General features: G+C 38.1%; 1 protein-coding gene across 4 annotated transcripts in view; it reads left to right on the forward strand.

Annotated features, from left to right (window-relative positions):
- IMPG2 (interphotoreceptor matrix proteoglycan 2) overlaps nt 1–18397 on the forward strand; it is an 85314-nt gene that overhangs the window by 56672 nt on the left and 10245 nt on the right. For all 4 annotated transcript variants that reach the window (XR_016280240.1, XR_016280241.1, XM_089512383.1 and 1 more), the window contains exons 9-17: nt 2548–2606; nt 3495–3512; nt 4763–5007; nt 5840–5904; nt 8631–8967; nt 11107–12485; nt 13697–13916; nt 16174–16384; nt 17239–17427. Coding sequence is in view for 2 of the 4 variants with exons in the window: in XM_089512383.1 (XP_089368509.1) it covers nt 2548–2606; nt 3495–3512; nt 4763–5007; nt 5840–5904; nt 8631–8967; nt 11107–12485; nt 13697–13916; nt 16174–16384; nt 17239–17427 (2723 nt within the window). In the remaining 2 variants the exon portion in view is untranslated. The remainder of the gene's footprint in view (nt 1–2547; nt 2607–3494; nt 3513–4762; nt 5008–5839; nt 5905–8630; nt 8968–11106; nt 12486–13696; nt 13917–16173; nt 16385–17238; nt 17428–18397) is intronic.

The raw sequence follows: 18397 nt of genomic DNA on the forward strand, positions 1-18397 counted from the left end.
TCACTTATACTTCATATGCAGTTATGAGAACTGAAGCTTTTGTCTGGGATCCTTGATGAGAGAGGTTGGCATTGAAAGAAAGTAAGTTCTTTGGGATCTGGAAATCCCCTTGACTTCCTCTGTCCTCTCACTCACAGGATATAAGCTCACTCATGCAGGTGTATTCTTATGGACCATATATTACTGATGTAACTGTAAACCTTCTTCATTTCATCACAAGTTTTGCCCTTTCCCATGACCTTACATCTGTTTATATTATAAGCTGCTTCACAGAAGAACAATCAAGTTTTGATTTTCCCCTCTTTATAAAGGCATTAGCCCAGCCTGGGTGACAGAATTAGTAACAGAAATGTACAGTGTCACTCACAAGTACTGTTTTCCAAAAAAATGCAATGGTATCTTGGCTTTCTTGGGCAGTTGGCATAAGATGTGTATGATCTTTACCTGGGGGTGCTCTCTAACTAACCTTGTCCAACTTACTGAGACAGATGTTTTATGTAATTTATGAAATAATAGACATCGTATCATTTTTCCATTTCACCTGGATCTTGCCTTGGCAAGCCCTGTAGAATTTAGTATGCTGGTCTAGTCCTCTGACACTGTCTCATATTGAAAATGGATACCCACTCTATCCTATAGCCAAAGAGAATCACTGCTGCTATTATACATGGCCACACTAGTCCAGACATCTTAGTTTTCCTGGAAATGTGGCCACATAACAATGCCATATTATAAATGAAAGAAATGTCTGATCGGACAAAGGCCACTTGGCATCTGGATGTTGCTTTCATCTCTTGCCTAGTTCTCTCCGTGCTTGGAAAGAAACACCCTTCTAATTTGGCAGCACTTGGACAGTTTTGATTCTAGGCAGAGCTTTTTGCTGAAAAGGAACAAACACTGAGGTAAAGAGGCAGATTGCTTTCCTGTGTATGAAGCTGCCTTGTCCTCAGTTATAAGACACATTCTTATAATTCCTTCATTTTCCATTTCTAAACTGCAACGCCCCCTTTGTAAGTTTATATATAGAATTCATTGGCTAGCATAACCTGTTTTCTAAAAAAGCTGTATTTAATTTAAATTGCTATGAAAATAAAAGTTTCTCTTTTTTCTGAATGGTGTTATCTATAGAAGGGGAAGACCACTTTTATATATTATAGGCCTTACAGACAGTAAAATAGTATCTGTGACACATACACAGTAGACCTGATCAAACACATTCACAGTATACCTGATGTCTCTTAATATGACTATCCCATTGCATTATCCATGTAATTGCAAAGCAGAGAGTTTTGTTCCTTCATTGCAAGGAGGAGGAGGAGAAGAGGGAGGAAACCAGTTGTACACTTCTACTCTGATAAGGGATAATTTTAGTACGTACAATGATCTTGTAGCACCTTTGAAACTAACTGAAAGAAAGTAATTGGCAGCATAATCTTTTGTAGGCTTCAGTCTACTTCCTCAGATGCATAATTTCGTTTAATGAAAGATAGATCATTACAATAAATGGTCTTGCTGGTGTCTGCCACTTGGGAAAATGAGGAATTCAGAAAATGGAGATGGTTCACCCTCAAAACCAGTGAAAAGCCTTTTAAAAAGTTAGAATGAAGTGTTAAATCCAATTTGGTACTAGTGTACATCAATTAGCAAAATAGGACTTTCTCCTTAGCTCCTATCTTCTGCAGCCTTCTGAGCCATCAAAAACCATCTATGGTTATTTCTCAGTACCCTAGAGCAGATTCTGATAGCATGCAGGAGGTTATGGCAGTGTGAAAGAGGAAGAAAGTAAATTGCTTCCCTCCCATTTCTGCTAATATAACTGATTCCATCAGCAGAATTATACTGTTTTATCCTGACCATACTATCTGTATGGGTGAAGAGCTGTGTTGCTAATAATTTATGTTTGTCTCTGTGTTTGTTTCTTTGTTTTGCTTTGTTTTGTTTCTGTCCTTATCTTGCTTCTTTGGTAAACCTTAGCTTTACAACAATCGTTAGAGGCAAAATAGGCTGATCAATAATGGCTTATTTAAGGCCACCTATTCAACATCAAGGTTGAGCAAGGAGCAGGGAGTGTTCTTGTTTTCGCTAGTATAAACATACAGTGGGCTCTTCATATCCGTGGGCTTGTCATCCTCAGATTAAAACATTCACGGATAGCAGGCCCCATTGAATTCAATGGTTGTGTGCATGTTGCACCCACCATTACAAACAAGCTTCATTTATATACCATTATAATGGGACTCAAAGTCTCATTTGTTTTAATCCGCTGGGGGTGGGTGGGTCTGGAACAGATCCCCTGTGAATATGAAGGGCAGACTGTACTTCTTTTTTGCACTTGCAATATAATAATGGAAGAAAGAGACAACTTTGCTCAATTAGTGCCTTTCAGATGCGTTGTAGTGTACCATGATTGTTCCTGGCCACTTGAATGCTGCTGAAAGAGAGAATGAATAAAGCAAATGATTAACTGAATATGTATTAAATGAAACAAACAAAAAGCACATAGAAAAGGAAAGTATCTTATTATCTTTGTCTCTGTCTTTCAAATAGGTTCAAAATGCATATGAAGGACTGCCTGGATACAAGAATGTCCATGTAAATGAATTCAGGTATGAAGTTCTTTAAGCATAAGAAAATAAATCTCTTTATATATTAATGGCATAAAGGCTGCTGGTATAATCCAAATTTTACTGAATCTTGATTTACACTAACTTGCTGATTTGTTTTATGCTGGAGAAGCCACACTATTTGTTATATAAACATTAACAGGTGATCCTATTAACGAGAGATCTCCAAGAGTTCATCCGTTGACATGCTCAAGTCTTACAAACTCAAGGCCATGACTTATTTGATTTAGTCTTTCCACCTGTAATGTGTCCTTCCTCTTTTCCTACTGCTTTCTACTTTTCCCTGCATTATTATCTTTTCCAATAAGTTATCTCATCTCACGATATGTCCAAAGTATGATAGCTTCAGTTTAATCATTTTGGAATCCAGCTAGTGTTCAGGCTTGACTTACTCTAGGATCCATTTATCTGTCTTTCTGGAAGTCTATGGTCTCTATAAAACTGTATTCCAGCACCATAGTCCACATGAGTCTCCCTATTAACTTTCTTCACCCTCTAGAGATAAATCAGTGTTTCAAACTAATTCTTTGGTAGAAATAATAGGAACTTGTTGCGTTATTTCTACCTTTTTTGCATTACATATACTAAAGAGGCCTCTATTTTAAGTCCAGAATTCTGTGGATTGCATCACAGAGCGAGAAAAGCTGCATTTATGGCTTTTCAGATTTTTATGGTGTATTGGATTGTACTAGAGCTGAAATTTTGTCTAGTATGAAAGTATAATGTTTATATTTAACTTTATATCATTGTTTAAACATTATTTTGGTTTGTCTAATTTTAGCTTTCAGGAAGGTGGTGATGGGTTGACTAGTAATACTTATAATGGAAACTTATTATTCTGTGTTACCTTCTCCCCACCCCATCATTTAGGTCTTCTCAGGATGACAGGTAAAGAAAATTCTAAATAATTGTTTTTGCATATGGTAGATTATTAATTTTAACTTACAAGCAGGTGCGAATCTGCAGGCAATCTACACAGTAAAACTTTCTTTAAAAGATGTTGAAATAAAAGCAGCCCAGACTTTTTTTTAGTTGAGTTGAATGTCATCCATGATTTCTACCATGTTCCAACACAGCAGCTATGCAGTCAAGCCATGCTGTGATATCTGATCAGGGTGTGAAATGTGATGCCAATTGTAACATCAGAGCAGCTGTACCAGTGGCAGCCAGTAGCTGATGCTTCAACTGCTGACTCATTTGTAACATTCATTATGACTTTAGGAGGGTTTTTGCAATGAAATAACTGACAATAGGTATTGGAACACATGGAAGCTATTTTCCCAAGGGTAATTGCCTTATATGATTTTCATCACAGCCAGAGTATGGAGACAGTTGTTAGTCCTGACCTCTTCCTGTGCAGCAGTCCCAGTATAAATTGCTCCACTGGATAAAGATATTTGAAGTCTAAATATCATATATATTCATATATAAGTCTAAACATTTATGCTAAAACTTGATCCCAAAATTCCAGGATGACTTATTTACAGACCAGTATGGGAATGTGATAGCAGCTCTTTCAGATTTCCCATGCAGTCGACAGAACAGTTTATTTCTCTCTTGTGCCAAGAAGAAAGAGTCCAAAGTGATTAATTGCTGTTAAACAAACAGAGTCCCTCTCCCAACTGCTGTTGCTGTCTGGGTGAAGGCTTTAACCAAAGTTGAAAAAAACACTGAAGCAAAAAGCCTCAGTTAGAGTCTCTCTTGCTGTACACACACATACACACACTGAAGGAGCCGCCAAGTTTTACCCTCGACTTATCTATGGGTCATGGGAAAATCCATAATTTTGGTCCCAAAACCTACCCTCGACTTATACATGAGTTTGACTTATAGTCGAGTATATACAGCATGCAATAAGAGCAATATCAAATACAATTATCAGACTTGAAAAATGTTGTTCCTAAGAATTTAACTATTATTGAAAATGGAGACATAGGTCCAGGACTGGAGAAAAGGTGGGGTGTCAGATAGACAGACAGACAGACATCAGATAGATGGTAGACAGATGGACAGACAGGATCACAAATTATATAATAGTATATGATTGCTGAAAATGGCCTACAGCTGGGAAATGAAGATCTTAACAGCAGTATTACCATAAGTGCTTTTCTCTAATAATTCCTTTTTCAAATGTTTAGTGGTGTGGAGGTTCTGTACACAGTGGTTTTTGATGGTGAAGCTATCAGCAATGCCACCTGGGATCTCATCAACCTTCAGTCCAACAAAGTGGAAGACAACTCCTTTTTAGAGATCGAAGATAACCCAACTGTTGTTTACACAGTCAGTGACTTCAGACATTATATTGTTGAAATCCTTCATAAGAATACTTTACTGGAGAATGCCTCATTGAACTTGGATCCTGACTCTCTCCAGCTCATTAATGGTATATATCACATTTAAACAATTCTGTTGCAATTCAAAGAAATATATGTTATCACATCTACCCTCGCTGAATATGATATGTTCTAAATCTCTTTAAACTCTAGGAAAGAAATGATATTTTGCCCCTCCATATCAGACTTCTAAAAGTCTCATATATTTGAATTGATCACTAAGTGGTCTTTGCCTTCACCTTCTTTCTGTGTGGTCTGTGGATTATAACGAAACTGAGAAGTTGCTTCCCACCATTCAGAACAAAGTAACCAAAGCAAATAAATACAAGATGAAAGCAGAGGTTTATCCCAGAGTCTTCAACAATATCATAGCATAGCTTAGCAGTTACTTTATAGGAAGGGTGGAAAAAGTGCAGACTGTTGGCTCCCTGAAGTTCCTCAGTGTCCTTGAAGTCCCTCAGTGTCCCTAAAGCCCCCCCTTTTAATGACTAAAACCAGTGAATGACCCTTGGCATCCATAACCTCCAATCTGTCCTAACTACCAAAATTTGGTTGCCTAAAAACACAGGTAAGATACTATGGATGTATGTCTCACAGAATAATCACATTTGTTCTGATATGAACTTAATTCAGGGCTATAGAGTCTATGCTCCCCCCCCCCCCAGTCAAACTGAACAACCTAACTCTGTGGCTGTTTGATGTCATCAAACTGGTGAACAAACTGGTCTTTGTAGAAAGGATAAGTTGTGCACTTCTGCTGTAGATTTGCCTCCCTCCAGTAGTATTAATTTAAAAAGCTGGGAAACAAAATTAGTGCATTTAAAATACTTCTAAATTCTACATAAGGTTAGTGACTATCTTTTTTATTTCTTATCTTCACAGTAAAAGAGGTGGACTCTTCTGTAACTGAAAACCCATCGCAAATTACTACTAAGCCTATTGTTTACGTAAGTTCTTTTTCCTATGTTGTCATCTTTTTCTAGCTGTTCTGCATTTCAGTCATTTACAAAATAATCTAAATAGTTTAAAGTATAATAAAGTAAAAATGGTCTTTAAATGTTCTTTAAAAAAATCAAAATGTTCTCAAATCCTGCATTTAAAAAGTACTTGATATGGTTTTTGTCATTTATATAGCTTTTATGTTAAATGGTTTTACATGTTTCTGTTAGACAAATTCAGTATAAGATTGAATAAGGCATCTTGCTGGCAGAAAATTGTGGAAAATATTTTGCTTTTGCAGAGTGTTTTTCTGTCTTGTTAATTTTTTTCTTCAAATGCCATGTGCAGAAACTTGCCAAAATAATATTGCATCTCTTAAGGTGATGTGCCATTTTGAGAATCACTTGAATAATAGTGGATGTCATAAGAACGTGTCTCCACATTTAAATAAATGATGAAGTGTAATTTTTGGCAGTCATATTCAAATGTTCAAAACATTTCTATTGAAAACTAATTGCTCCCAGTCTTTTTGGCTATTTTGATACTTCATTCTGAATATTTTCTCTAGGTTGCACAGTATTATTTTTTCACAGTTTTGCTCACATTTTTGATATACTTTTAAGTATGGATATAAGGAAAGATTTGAAGTAAGTCATTAAAATAAGTCAGTCTGCTTCACACTAGCAATAGTTTAAGTATATGTTTCATGCAAATATACAGTGAAGCTCTAGCTGCTTTTTGAATAAAGAGCTACAATGGGGGTGGGGAGGGAGCTCTGAGCAGAGAAATGGAGATAATCCTTTTTCCAGTGGCCCCTTTCCATCCAAATTTCTCATGCCCTAGTTTTCCATCCTAGTACAGCACTTTGCAAAATGATCTGGGACCTATTCACATTTCACTAACTGCCACGGCAACATCCTATGTAATCCTGAGGTTTGTAGTTCATAATACATCCCAACTCTTCCAATTTGGCAGCCTCAAAGGATGGCAGTGGCAAAATTCCTCTCAAGAAACTTGCCCTGTGAATGTGATAGGTTTGTCTTAGGGTCCCGATAAATGGATAAAGACTTGAAGGCAAACAACACACACATCCCATTTAACCTTCTGTTTCACTTTTCTGATGCTTTTAAAATGATCCAGTTTCTTTCTCCTACTTCCACTTTCTCCCTTTCTCCTCAGCTTATTTCAGTTTCTGCAAACTGAGTTCAAAGTACAAAAGTAGTTTGCTCTCCATTAACTCAGCAGGGAGGGAATAAAGGAGGGCCAGAATCTCATCCTTTTTGGTAGTCTCAGGCAAAACCAAACTTCTGCAGCCTTTTCTAGCATGTTTGTTCTTCCTCATTCATAACTTTTGCCATCTTGACCACAAGTTGATGTTGCTTAACTACATGTGTCTTAGTTTTCCTCTGCACAATATTCAATAAAACATAAGAGTCTCTGACTGAGAATTTTAAAAGGCACTCCCTAAATTGCAAATCCCTGGATTCCATGGGATGTTGCCATGGCAGTTAAAATGGAATGTAGTACTATAAATTTGTAGCATGAATACCATGAATTTGTAGCATGTTGTGTAATGAAAGTGTTGGGAAGTTCCCCACTACCTGTTTGTTTACATTTCCCCTTTGGCCACTGGACTTTGTTGCATGCTTGGGATGTAGAATACATCTTTTCCCCCAATATAGCATGGACTACTGCAGGTGAGACAAAAAGGACTTATATCAATAATATGTGTAGTAACTGTAGCTCCAGTCTCTGGCCTTTAATCTGCAAAAGAATTTAGATTTTTGTCTATCTAGAATTGCTTCCACAGTTGTGTGTAAGATATGGATTATGTGTTGATAGACCAACATGCTGAAGTTTTACTGTTGTAAATTCTTTTATTAGCACTATGATGAAAATGAGTATATAGAAAACTGGTATAGGTGTCCAGAAGTACAGTTGGCCCTCCACATTTGCATCTTTGACTTTTGCTGATTTGATCATTTACCATCTCTAGGAATCACCAGGTCCTCCAGCACAACTCTGCCAGAGGTTGACCATAGAGTTGTGCTGGATGGAGAACCTAGAGGTTCCTAGAAAAAACACTTTTCTAGACATTTGTAGGTCTTCCAGCATGATTCTATGATCAACCTCTGACAGATGTTGACCATAGAGTTACACTGCAGGACCTGGAAATTCCTAGAGAGGTGTTCTCTTAAGTAAAAAGAATAGTGCTTTTTTATTTGCAGTTTCCCCACATTCATGAGGTTCCTTCATCCCTAACCCCCGTGAATGCAGAGGGACCACTGTATATGAGGAAAGTCATCTTCTTTATCAGAATGTTGGCTGACAATTTTTCAGCCTCAGCTCAGCCTTTGTCAACAATTTAGAAAATGGAGCAAACTTGAGATTATAGTAGCCATGACAATGATTGCATTAGTGTTTTGTGTCCGCTTCTGGGTCTTTGAATATGTAGGTGTTTGGGAATCAGACTGCTGAAGCATGCTTGCTGTTGTAGATTGCCCCAAACCATTACTACCACTTCTTCCACCATGGCCATATCTGCCCACTGTGTTAGTGGTAGACAGCTGTGAACACTTTAAAAGCCAGTTAATTCAGCACATGGCTTGATATTTAAATTGTGCAAGAGGAGAGATGTGGAAATGAAGTACATAGTTAATACATTTTGATTTGTACAATAATATCAGGCAGTATCATCATTGTTGTTTGCAACTGTAATGGACCTGTATTTTAGGACCGTACTGTGGTATCTGAGTGGCCCTCTGCAGATGAATCAACTGTAAGCAACATCCTGCCACTTGATTTCACCAGACCAGGTTTCATCCATGATGCAGAGCAATACAATGACAATGAAATCTGGTTAAGACCAGATGGTTCTCTAAACCCTGAGAGCAACTTCAGTTCAACACCAAAGGCTACTTTCCATCCAAAAGCTGGCACCACCATTTCCCCAGATGATCTACTTTTTGTGGATGAAAAACAGACATTGCACTCTGTCACACCATCAGCATTAGAGACTGACTCCCCTGTCAACGTGGACAGCATTTCTAATTTGTCTTTGTCAGAAGATGGTAAGTTATTTTGTTGTGTTGAGTTATGTATCTTAGAAAGACTTTTTTCTAAGCACCCTCATAGATGAGATTTTTAAAAAATGTTAACTTGCTTTGAAGCTTTGTATTTAAAAGAATTATAGCAGGGCCTTTTCAATAGTGGCCCACATACTAAAACTGCAAAATTCACCAGAGATAATTGACATTTTGTAAACACTGCACTGAGATTCTATTGAAAGGCTTTATATTTCTAAGCAGACTTCATCATGATGTTTCAGATATTGATAACAGGTATTTTACTGTACAAACTGCTTTGGAGGGTGAAATGGCTTTGGTTGTTGTGGTGGATGACTTCCACAGTCAGAGGGATGGGGAAGTGTGACCTGTTGTTTCCCAGAAACCTATCAAAACATTTGATACCTTGATATCCTTCATGGAAATGGACACTGTGTCAGTTTGGTTCCAATTGCTCCTGGGAGGGAGGACCCAGAAAGTAGTTGTGAAGAACTAATGCTCTTCCTCTTGGCTGGTGCCTCATGAGGTTTCATTGAGTTCCACCTTATTCGCCTTGCTATTCAACATCTATATCAGGGAATGTTGGCTCTTAACCTGGTACATTCATTTTCAGTGGTGAATGGAGGACATCCTCTGGCCATACCCCAGATCCAGTCTACAGGGGTCCTCTACCTGGCCTACAAGCTTCTTCTGCTGTTATCTCTGATCAATGGTTAAAGATAAGAGGGTATTTGAAGGTATTCAACAATTAATGACCCTACATAGAAGCAAACAGTGATTTGCAGGCAGGAAAGCTGTTGCATTAGGGCTCATTTTTGAGTGAACATGCATAGAATTAAGCTGTGCTTTGAATGCTTCTTGGGTAAATGTCCAATTTGATAAAAAAAATCTAGCCCCTCCTGTTTCATTTTTGTTTTCCCTACCTTGACTCTGCCATGTTCTTCTTGACTGAAATTCAAGCAGAATTTCAGAAAAATAATAATTGTTGACTCTTGAGCTATATGAAACCACTGGATTAAACCTTCTATAGATTTGGGCTGCACAGTCATTAATGTGTAGACGATGCCCAGTTCTGTCTGTAATTCACAGGGATCCTAAAATTTTTGAGCCACTGTTCATCCACTGTGAAGAAAGGGATGGAGCAGAACAAGCTGCAATTTAATGCAAGGGAAATGAAAGTACTCTTACTTGATGGACTGTTTTACTTGGGTTTGGGTTTGCAGCCTGTTTCAGATGGAACTGTGCTTCTTCCTTACACATGAGGTCTGTAGTTGGGGGTACTCCATGATCTGGCAATCCCATTACATGCACAGTAGTGAAACTGATAAAAGGTGCCTTTCCCTGGCTGGTTCATTAACAGGCATTCCTGATGAAGTTTCAATCACCCCAGATTGGACTACTGCAATGCATTCTGTGTGGGGCTGCCCCTGAAATGCTTTTGGAAATTGCAGCTAAGGTGCTGAGTGGAGTGAGGTGTTCAAACTAAATTGGGCCTATTTTCTTTGATCAACACTGGTTGCCAGTTTGTTTGGATGGCAGATTCAGGATTCAAGAATTCAATAATTTTTCAAAATTAAAAATTTAAAGGTAAAAATAATTTGGGATGGGATAATTTATGAATCACCCTTTTTTACATATTCCCACCCTACATGTTGTGTTTAGCATCTGAGGTCTTACTCTGAATCTTATAGTGCTGCACTGCAAATCATGCTGAGCAGCTGTCTGGGTAAGGCTTTTTCTGTATTGTTAGCAAACCTATGGAATACCTTCCTGAGCAGGAATTTCTGATCTCAACACTTTGGTGTTTGGGGAAATAGGTTTTAAAAATTGCCTGCACAAGAATCTAAAGGTTATGTGTTGTCTTGGTTTATATTATTAATGTTGCGGCTTTTATGACTATTATTTTTTAGGAACTGTTCTTGTGTTGTTTCTTTTGGCTTGTTACATTCATATTGCCTTCTGTTATTGTTTGTTGTTTATGTTTTTATATATCGTGCTATGTTTTGCTTTGTGAGCCACCCTAAATTCATAATCCTGGAGTGTGTGTGTGTGTGTGTGAGAGAGAGAGAGAGAGAGGGTGGGGGGAGAATAAAATCTTATAAACTACAACTGAAATATTTAACTTTGCACTTATTTATTTTTTAGGGTTTGAGGATGCTAATGAGTCAGAAGGTTTGCTTTTGCCTTCAAGTTCTACCCATCACATTGTGCCAAAAGAAATCTCACCCACAAGTGACTCTGTCGTTCCTTTAACTCCTATACCACCGATGGCCTCTCTACCAGCCATAGAGCCTAGCACCGATGAAGTGTTACCTACAAGTTTTGTAGAAGAAGAAACTCTACAACCTTATATATATGTAGAGGAGGACAATATTGATGATTATGGTTCTGGTTCAGGACAAGAATCACAAACAAATATATGGCCTTGGTATACACCTACACTGGAGACAGATGGATCGGGTATGTATGATTATAAGGAAACAAATTTTATATTGGATTCTTCAAAGGACTATGCATCTGAAGACCTACTAGATGAAGTCATCTCTCAGTCACCTTTTGAAATAGAAGACATCTCAATAGAAAATGTTCTTGCTACATCTACTGAGATGTATAGCATAGTACAGTTGGAGGACTCCAGGGAGGATCTACAAATCATTTCTGAAATATCTGAAATCCAAGACCAAATAATAACAGAGCAGTCACCAACAGACTCTCCTCCTATAGCCATTACAATAAGACCACCAGATAGTAACTCTCCAAGAATGGGACTCAAGAAACCAGAAATAATTTTAACAGCAAAACCTTCTGTGGACAGTCCAGTAACTGACATTTTTATGGTAGAACAGCAGATCCCTGATTCAACAGCTCAGGAAGCTTCTGGCTCAATTGCTTTGAAACCTGTTGTTACTCCTCCAAGTGTTACTGAAAGTTTCACCCTTGAGCCTGCAGGTGAATTCACAACTTCAGTAGTTTCAACTAGTTTTGAGGTTTCAACTATGGCTCCTTATTTAATAGAAGTAATAACTGGTTCCAAAGATTTCACTGAAGAGTACAGTGCAACCCATGTCACTAATACGCCTAGTAGCTTTGACAGTGGTATAAGTTCTCCTGCAACTGTGACTGTAACAGAGTATTCTGTCCATGACTTCTCTGATGTGCCTACCACACAACCAACTATATTTCAGCCTACATTTATCTCTCCTAAAATGGATGAAGATTTATTCACAGAAGTACTGGATGTTACAGAACAAAGCTCCATAGAGACAACATATTATCCCCCTGAAATGAACCAAGATGGAAGAAGTATGACAGACAGTCATATGGAGTTGTCTACAAGTGTCCATTCTACAGAAATGGCCAGTGTAGCTGGGGCTACTCATGACAATCTCAGCAATGTTACTGTCCCTGCTCGTGCTTTAGTGGTATTCTTTAGCCTTCGAGTTACGAACATGATGTTTTCTGAGGACTTGTTTAATAAAAATTCCCCTGAATATAAAGCCCTGGAACAGAGATTCTTAGAACTGGTAAGAAATGTTTTACAATCCAGGCTTCTTCTGTTTTTGCCAGCTGTTATTATGTGTATGAGTATTTTAGTGTATGAGCAAGCAACATATAGTCACAGTACCCTTTTGGAGAACAGATAGCAAGTTATTCATATCTGAGAATCATATACTGCATAGCTAACTTGACTTTGGATTTGTTTTCATATTTAAATACCTTGATTCAGATATTCAGATTTATCAAGAAAAAGGAGATGTTTCAAGAAATAACAAAACTGAGGGCAAAATAGACAGTCAAAATAAGCAGGTTTCCAACCAGCTTCCAGGTGGGGCATTTAGATAATGCAAATCTTGAAGCCAGCTGAAAACTGCTTTCAAGCCACCCAATGGCGGGGAAAGCCAGATTAAAAAGGAGCTGGATTTTCCCGCTTCTTCTCAGAAAATGTGCACCTTTGCTCATACATCTAAATGCAGTGCTGCCAGAGCAGCTCTAAAGGGGTGCTCTACTCTAACCCTAATTGTGCATATAAATGCTTCATCACAGGAGCACATTTAGAAGGGGTAGAGCTGCTGTACTCAAGCGGTGGAGGTGGCAATGCCCAAAAGAGAAAGCATGATACCTCTCATGGAGATAAGTAAAACATACATAAACCAGAAAGTCAAAGAGGGGTGAGAGGTGAAGAGGGGAGTGAAGGGGGGCATGATTGTACTTTGCTGGCATCTGCATGGGCACACCTCTGCTCCGATGCCCAGTCCCAGTGAAGCACAGGGCATCCAATGGATGGCAGTCACCAGCAGTGTGCTACTGAGACGGTGTACAGGAATGGTGGGGGGAACAATAAAAAAGTACCCAGCTTGGAGCTGTGCCATGTGGCAATGGCATGTGTACACTAGCCACCTTGGGAGCTGGTAGTGCAGCTCAGATCACTTTTGGAAAAGCCAGCTTCAAGCCATTTTTTCCTGCCCATCTGTTTCACTCCTTAGATTTCTTTCTCTTTATATCCAGATAAAGTGCTGTATGTTAGACAAAACGCATTACATTAAATGATTATGAAGATACTACTGTAGTTTTGTTGTCAACTAGGCAACTGGGGGCTAAGTGTGATGCAGAAGCAATGTTGTGTTAAATAGGGTTTGCTCCCATGTACAGGTGTACAGAATCACAGCTTTAGACTGTGTGTGTGTAGAAAAGGATGCATACTACACCCATTCATTTTTTCATTCCTGTCCTGTAGCTTGTTCCCTATCTACAGTCCAATCTAACAGGCTTCCAGAATCTGGAAATTTTGAACTTTCGAAATGGTAGTATTGTGGTGAACAGCAGAATGAAGTTTGCAAGACCTGTGCCTCGCAATGTGACAAATGCTGTGTACATGATTCTGGAAGATTTTTGCAACACTGCCTACCAGACCATGAACCTGGCTATTGACAAGTACTCTCTTGATGTGGAATCAGGTATGTTAAGAAAAATGTCTTCCTGCTTGTTAAGTCAGCTTGAGACATCAAGGACTTGTTTCCACTGATATTGCAAACCCTTGCCTGTGCTTTGTTATTTCTGACTAGTTTCAGACAAATGAATGATTTTTCAAAACAAAAGCAATTCCCTCCATTTAGAAAACTCAATATTAAAGAGATAGTTTCTATATTAGTCTTCTTTCTAGCGTAACAGTTATCAATATGTAGGACTTTTTTCTTGTGGGAAACATTCAGTCCTGTGATTTCCCAGCTTTTTTTAAATCCCGCCTTTCTCTCAAATTGGGACCCAAGGCAGCTCACTACACACACACACACACACACACACACACAGAGACACACACACACACACACACACACACACACTAAAACAACACTTTAGAAAACTATTAAAATAATCCCATTAAAACAGTAAAAACTTCTTAAAAATATGACATACAAAATTTAAAACATACAAGGTTAAAAATAGACTAAACCACCACCACCACCCCAGCAATAAAACCAGGCCTGCATGATTTAAAAAAGCTTGCTGGAATAAAAAATGTCTTTGCTTGCCAGCAAAAGGCCAGCAGGGAGTTCCACATGGTAGGAGCAGCCACTGAGAAGGCTCTCTCTCATGCCCTCACCACCAAATGAGCCTGAGATGTTGGTGGGACTGAGAAAAAGCCTTCTCCTGAGGATCTTAGGACACTAGGTGGTTCGTATTGGGAGATATGGTCTCTCAAATAGTCTGGACCTAAGCCATGTTAGGCTTTATAGGTCATGACCAGCACTTTGACCAGCTTCAGCCAGAAGTGACATTGCCTAGGCAGAAGTTTATTACAGCAGTAAGAATTAGGTACAAGTAGGATGTGAGTCCAGTGATAATGACAGTGCTTTTTGAATATTCAAAGAACTTCACATATTATCATCTCAGTGATCCTTACAAGGAACCTGCAAATTCATAAATGAAGTAAGATTTGGCTTAAGCGCTTTCTGATTATCATATTACCACTCAGGAGATTATCACAGTAGCATCCATAATGTTCTGATCACATCCCAGAAATTCTCTGTAAATTAACGATATGAAAATGGGGCTTACTGTATTTGACTCATAGTAGTGCAATGCTAATGTGACGACAATGGATACTATCGCACACCCTTTGCTGTTTGAGCCAAAAAAACAAAAACAAACCACCCCATATTAGCATTTGAAGGAATGCCAAGAAAATGTTTTGGCCATGAGCATGCATTCTTTTTTCTCATTAACATAGCGTGATAACAGCTATAATTCTTTTTTTTACAAAAATTAAAACAATGTCGAAAAATAAAATTACTTGTGTTACCCTCCTCATGTTACCATGAGAAGAAAAGTAGAGTTTAGGGATGTTCTAGGACGGGAGGGGAGGAGGAATCCCGACCAATCAGAATACAAGGATGAATTAAAACTGGTAGGATTATCACATACACATCACGTGCAACAGCCTGAAAGTGATCATATCAGCTATGAATGGATTTTTCCGATTTTTGACTAGGAATGGGAGGAGGCTGGGCTGGGTGGGGGATGAGTACTGAATGAGAACGGAGCTGTGAGATAACATTCGTTCCATTCAGGTTACATCCCATGCCCAGCCTGGTAGGAAAATGCTGTGTGATAATCTTCTCAGTCTCTTAGATATTTTAGATGAGAAAATAATTGTTCTTGGTGGACTGGTGGTGCTTTCCAGAATTTAAAACATGCTGCTCAACATTTATAAATGAGAGTTTCCTATATAGGTGCAGCTGAGCACAGACTCAGAGTTTGTATACATTGAGTTGAGTAGCAGTGGTTTCATCCTCATGAACCAGCTTTTAAAATGGCAACTAAGGCTGCATCTGCGCTGCAGAAATAATGTCATTTGACACCATTTTAACTGCCATGGCTCGATACTATGGAATTATGGGATTTGTAGTCTGTTGTGGCACTAGAGCTCTCTGACAGAGAAGGCTAAATATCTCACAAAGCTACAAGTTCAAGAATTCCAAAGCATTTTGTGCCATGGAAGTTAAATCAATGTCAAACTGCATTATTTCTGCAGTGCAGATGGAGCCTAAATCTTATCTATTTGTTCTAATAATGTAGTTATTTCATTTTCCTTAATATCCATTGTTTTTTTAATTTTAAACAAATCTTTGTTAGTTGAAAGTTTTTCAGTGCCTAATATAAAATAAGCCACACCAGATACTATCCTGTTTGTATTGTCTTTCTCTTGGCATTTAGGAGAACAAGCCGATCCTTGCAAATTCCAAGCATGCAATGAGTTTTCTGAATGCCTGGTGAACCAATGGAGTGGAGAAGCTGAATGTGTCTGTTATCCTGGGTATCTAAGCATTGAAGGATTGCCTTGTAATAGCATTTGTGATCTGCAACCTGACTTTTGTCAAAATGATGGTAAATGTGACATAATCCCAGGGCAAGGGGCAATATGTAGGTAAGTGAATATTTGTCCAACCTATTTTCAAAACAAGAAAATAATATACCTTGGTTTATCAAGAATACCCCCAGTTTAAATATTTATACTAAGTTTAAAACCAAACAAAACCACATTTTTTAAAAATGTATGACCCCCAAGTATAGTGCAACTATACAATATTTCTTTCTATATTAATTTTTTTTTATTTTATCAATTTCTTCAATACTTTTCAGATCACAATCTTGTGTTGCTGGGCAGTTTACACCATAAAACAATGCAGATATATTAGTAATATATTTAATTGATTTGTATTTAATTGATTTGCCTTACAATAGCATTTATTTGCCTTCTAATGGCATTACCTTATCCATTTTAAATAAAACTAGTTGCACTAAAGCATAATTTCTTAATGTTCCTCAGTAGTAAATATATTAAAACATAAACCTTTCTGATAAGGATGAATGAATGGGAAACATAGAAATGTGGCAGAACCTTTAAAAGCAACTTTTTAAAATTTTAGCATGAGATTTCATGGATAGAAACCCAATTCGTCAGGTGCAGTACCAAAGAAGCTGATTTATATCCATGAAAGTTCACTCTGAAACCAGTTAGTCATAAAGGTGTTGCCATATTTCTTTTTTCCCCTCCTACATTCCACCTTTTTATGCTGCAAGAGACTAACACAGCTACTCTTTTTAAACCTGTCTGCTGGCTCCTTTCGAAAAATTCAGTTATAGCCATGAATACCAATTTCTGAGTAGTTACCTTGTATTGGTGAATGTTAGCATTTACTATGCCCTTTATCATTATGAGTTCACAGCAGAATAACTGTTTTTGTTTATCAATTTCCCAATGATGTTCATGGACAACAGATGCCGTGTAGGTGAAAACTGGTGGTACAGAGGAGAGCACTGTGAAGAGTATGTGTCAGAGCCACTTGTTGTGGGTATTGCAATTGCTTCAGTGGCTGGCTTCCTTCTTGTAGCATCTGCAGTCATTTTCTTCCTAGCTAGAACCCTTCGAGATCAGTACTCAAAGAGTGAAATTGAAGACTCCTTGGCGTAAGTATCAATCAACGGTAATTTAAACTTCTTGTTTTTTTTATTATCTGCCTTTAACTCATTTATGACTTATGGTGACCCTATGCTGAACACATCATGGGGTTTCTTAACAAGATTTGTTCAGAGGAGGTTTGCCATTGACATCCCTGAGACTGACATCATCTGACTTGCCTAAGGTCACTCAGTGGGTTGGGAATCGAATCCCGATCTTCAGAGTTGTAGTCCAACACTAAACACTACACCATGCTGGTTCTATTTAGGGGACTGTTCAAGTGCCAGTGAGTTGATTATAACCACGTTTTATTTAAACCCATTACTAGCCCTACTAGGTAATCCTGATAAAAAGAAGAGACTGAGTGTAATCTGTCTGATAAGAGGAAGGTGGGAATGCAGTGGCCAGTATCAACTTTGCTGAGAGAGAGAAGCACAGGAACCTGAGGAGGATCTGACATGTGTATCTTAATGATACTTTCTAGCCTTTTCCAAATACCTGAAACCAAACCAGTCCCTCAGAGGTGGAATAAAAGCTCCTTCTGTTTTTGGCAACTTTATGTATTTCTAGTAGGACATTATCTTCACAGCCAATCAAATACTTATGTAGGCTCCAGCAAATTGAATGAAGTCTTCAGCCATCTGCCTGCTACAGACACTGATTCATTTCACAGTACTTTTTACAATCTGTCACAGTGTTCTAGTTTGTAGAGGTTGTGATACCAGTATGGAGGCCTTGGCAGCATGGACATTGTTTACCTCTCATCTTATTGCTTGGAAAGTCTGATGATAATGATGATGGTAGTGATAGTTATTACATTTCTATCTTGCTGTTCTCTTAAAAAACCTCAAATATTCAAGACAGCTTATGAGAAATTATAAAAGGCTCAAAAATTTAAAAACAGATCAGCCAAAAGCCTTAATATCATTAATCAAGCAAATAAAATCAATCATCAATAAAATAGTTTAAAAGGCTAAA

The sequence above is a fragment of the Sceloporus occidentalis genome, unplaced genomic scaffold, assembly GCF_023333645.1.
Source record: "Sceloporus occidentalis isolate IW3139 unplaced genomic scaffold, rSceOcc1.0.p SCAF_2, whole genome shotgun sequence".
In the NCBI taxonomy this organism is placed as follows: Eukaryota; Metazoa; Chordata; class Lepidosauria; order Squamata; family Phrynosomatidae; genus Sceloporus; species Sceloporus occidentalis.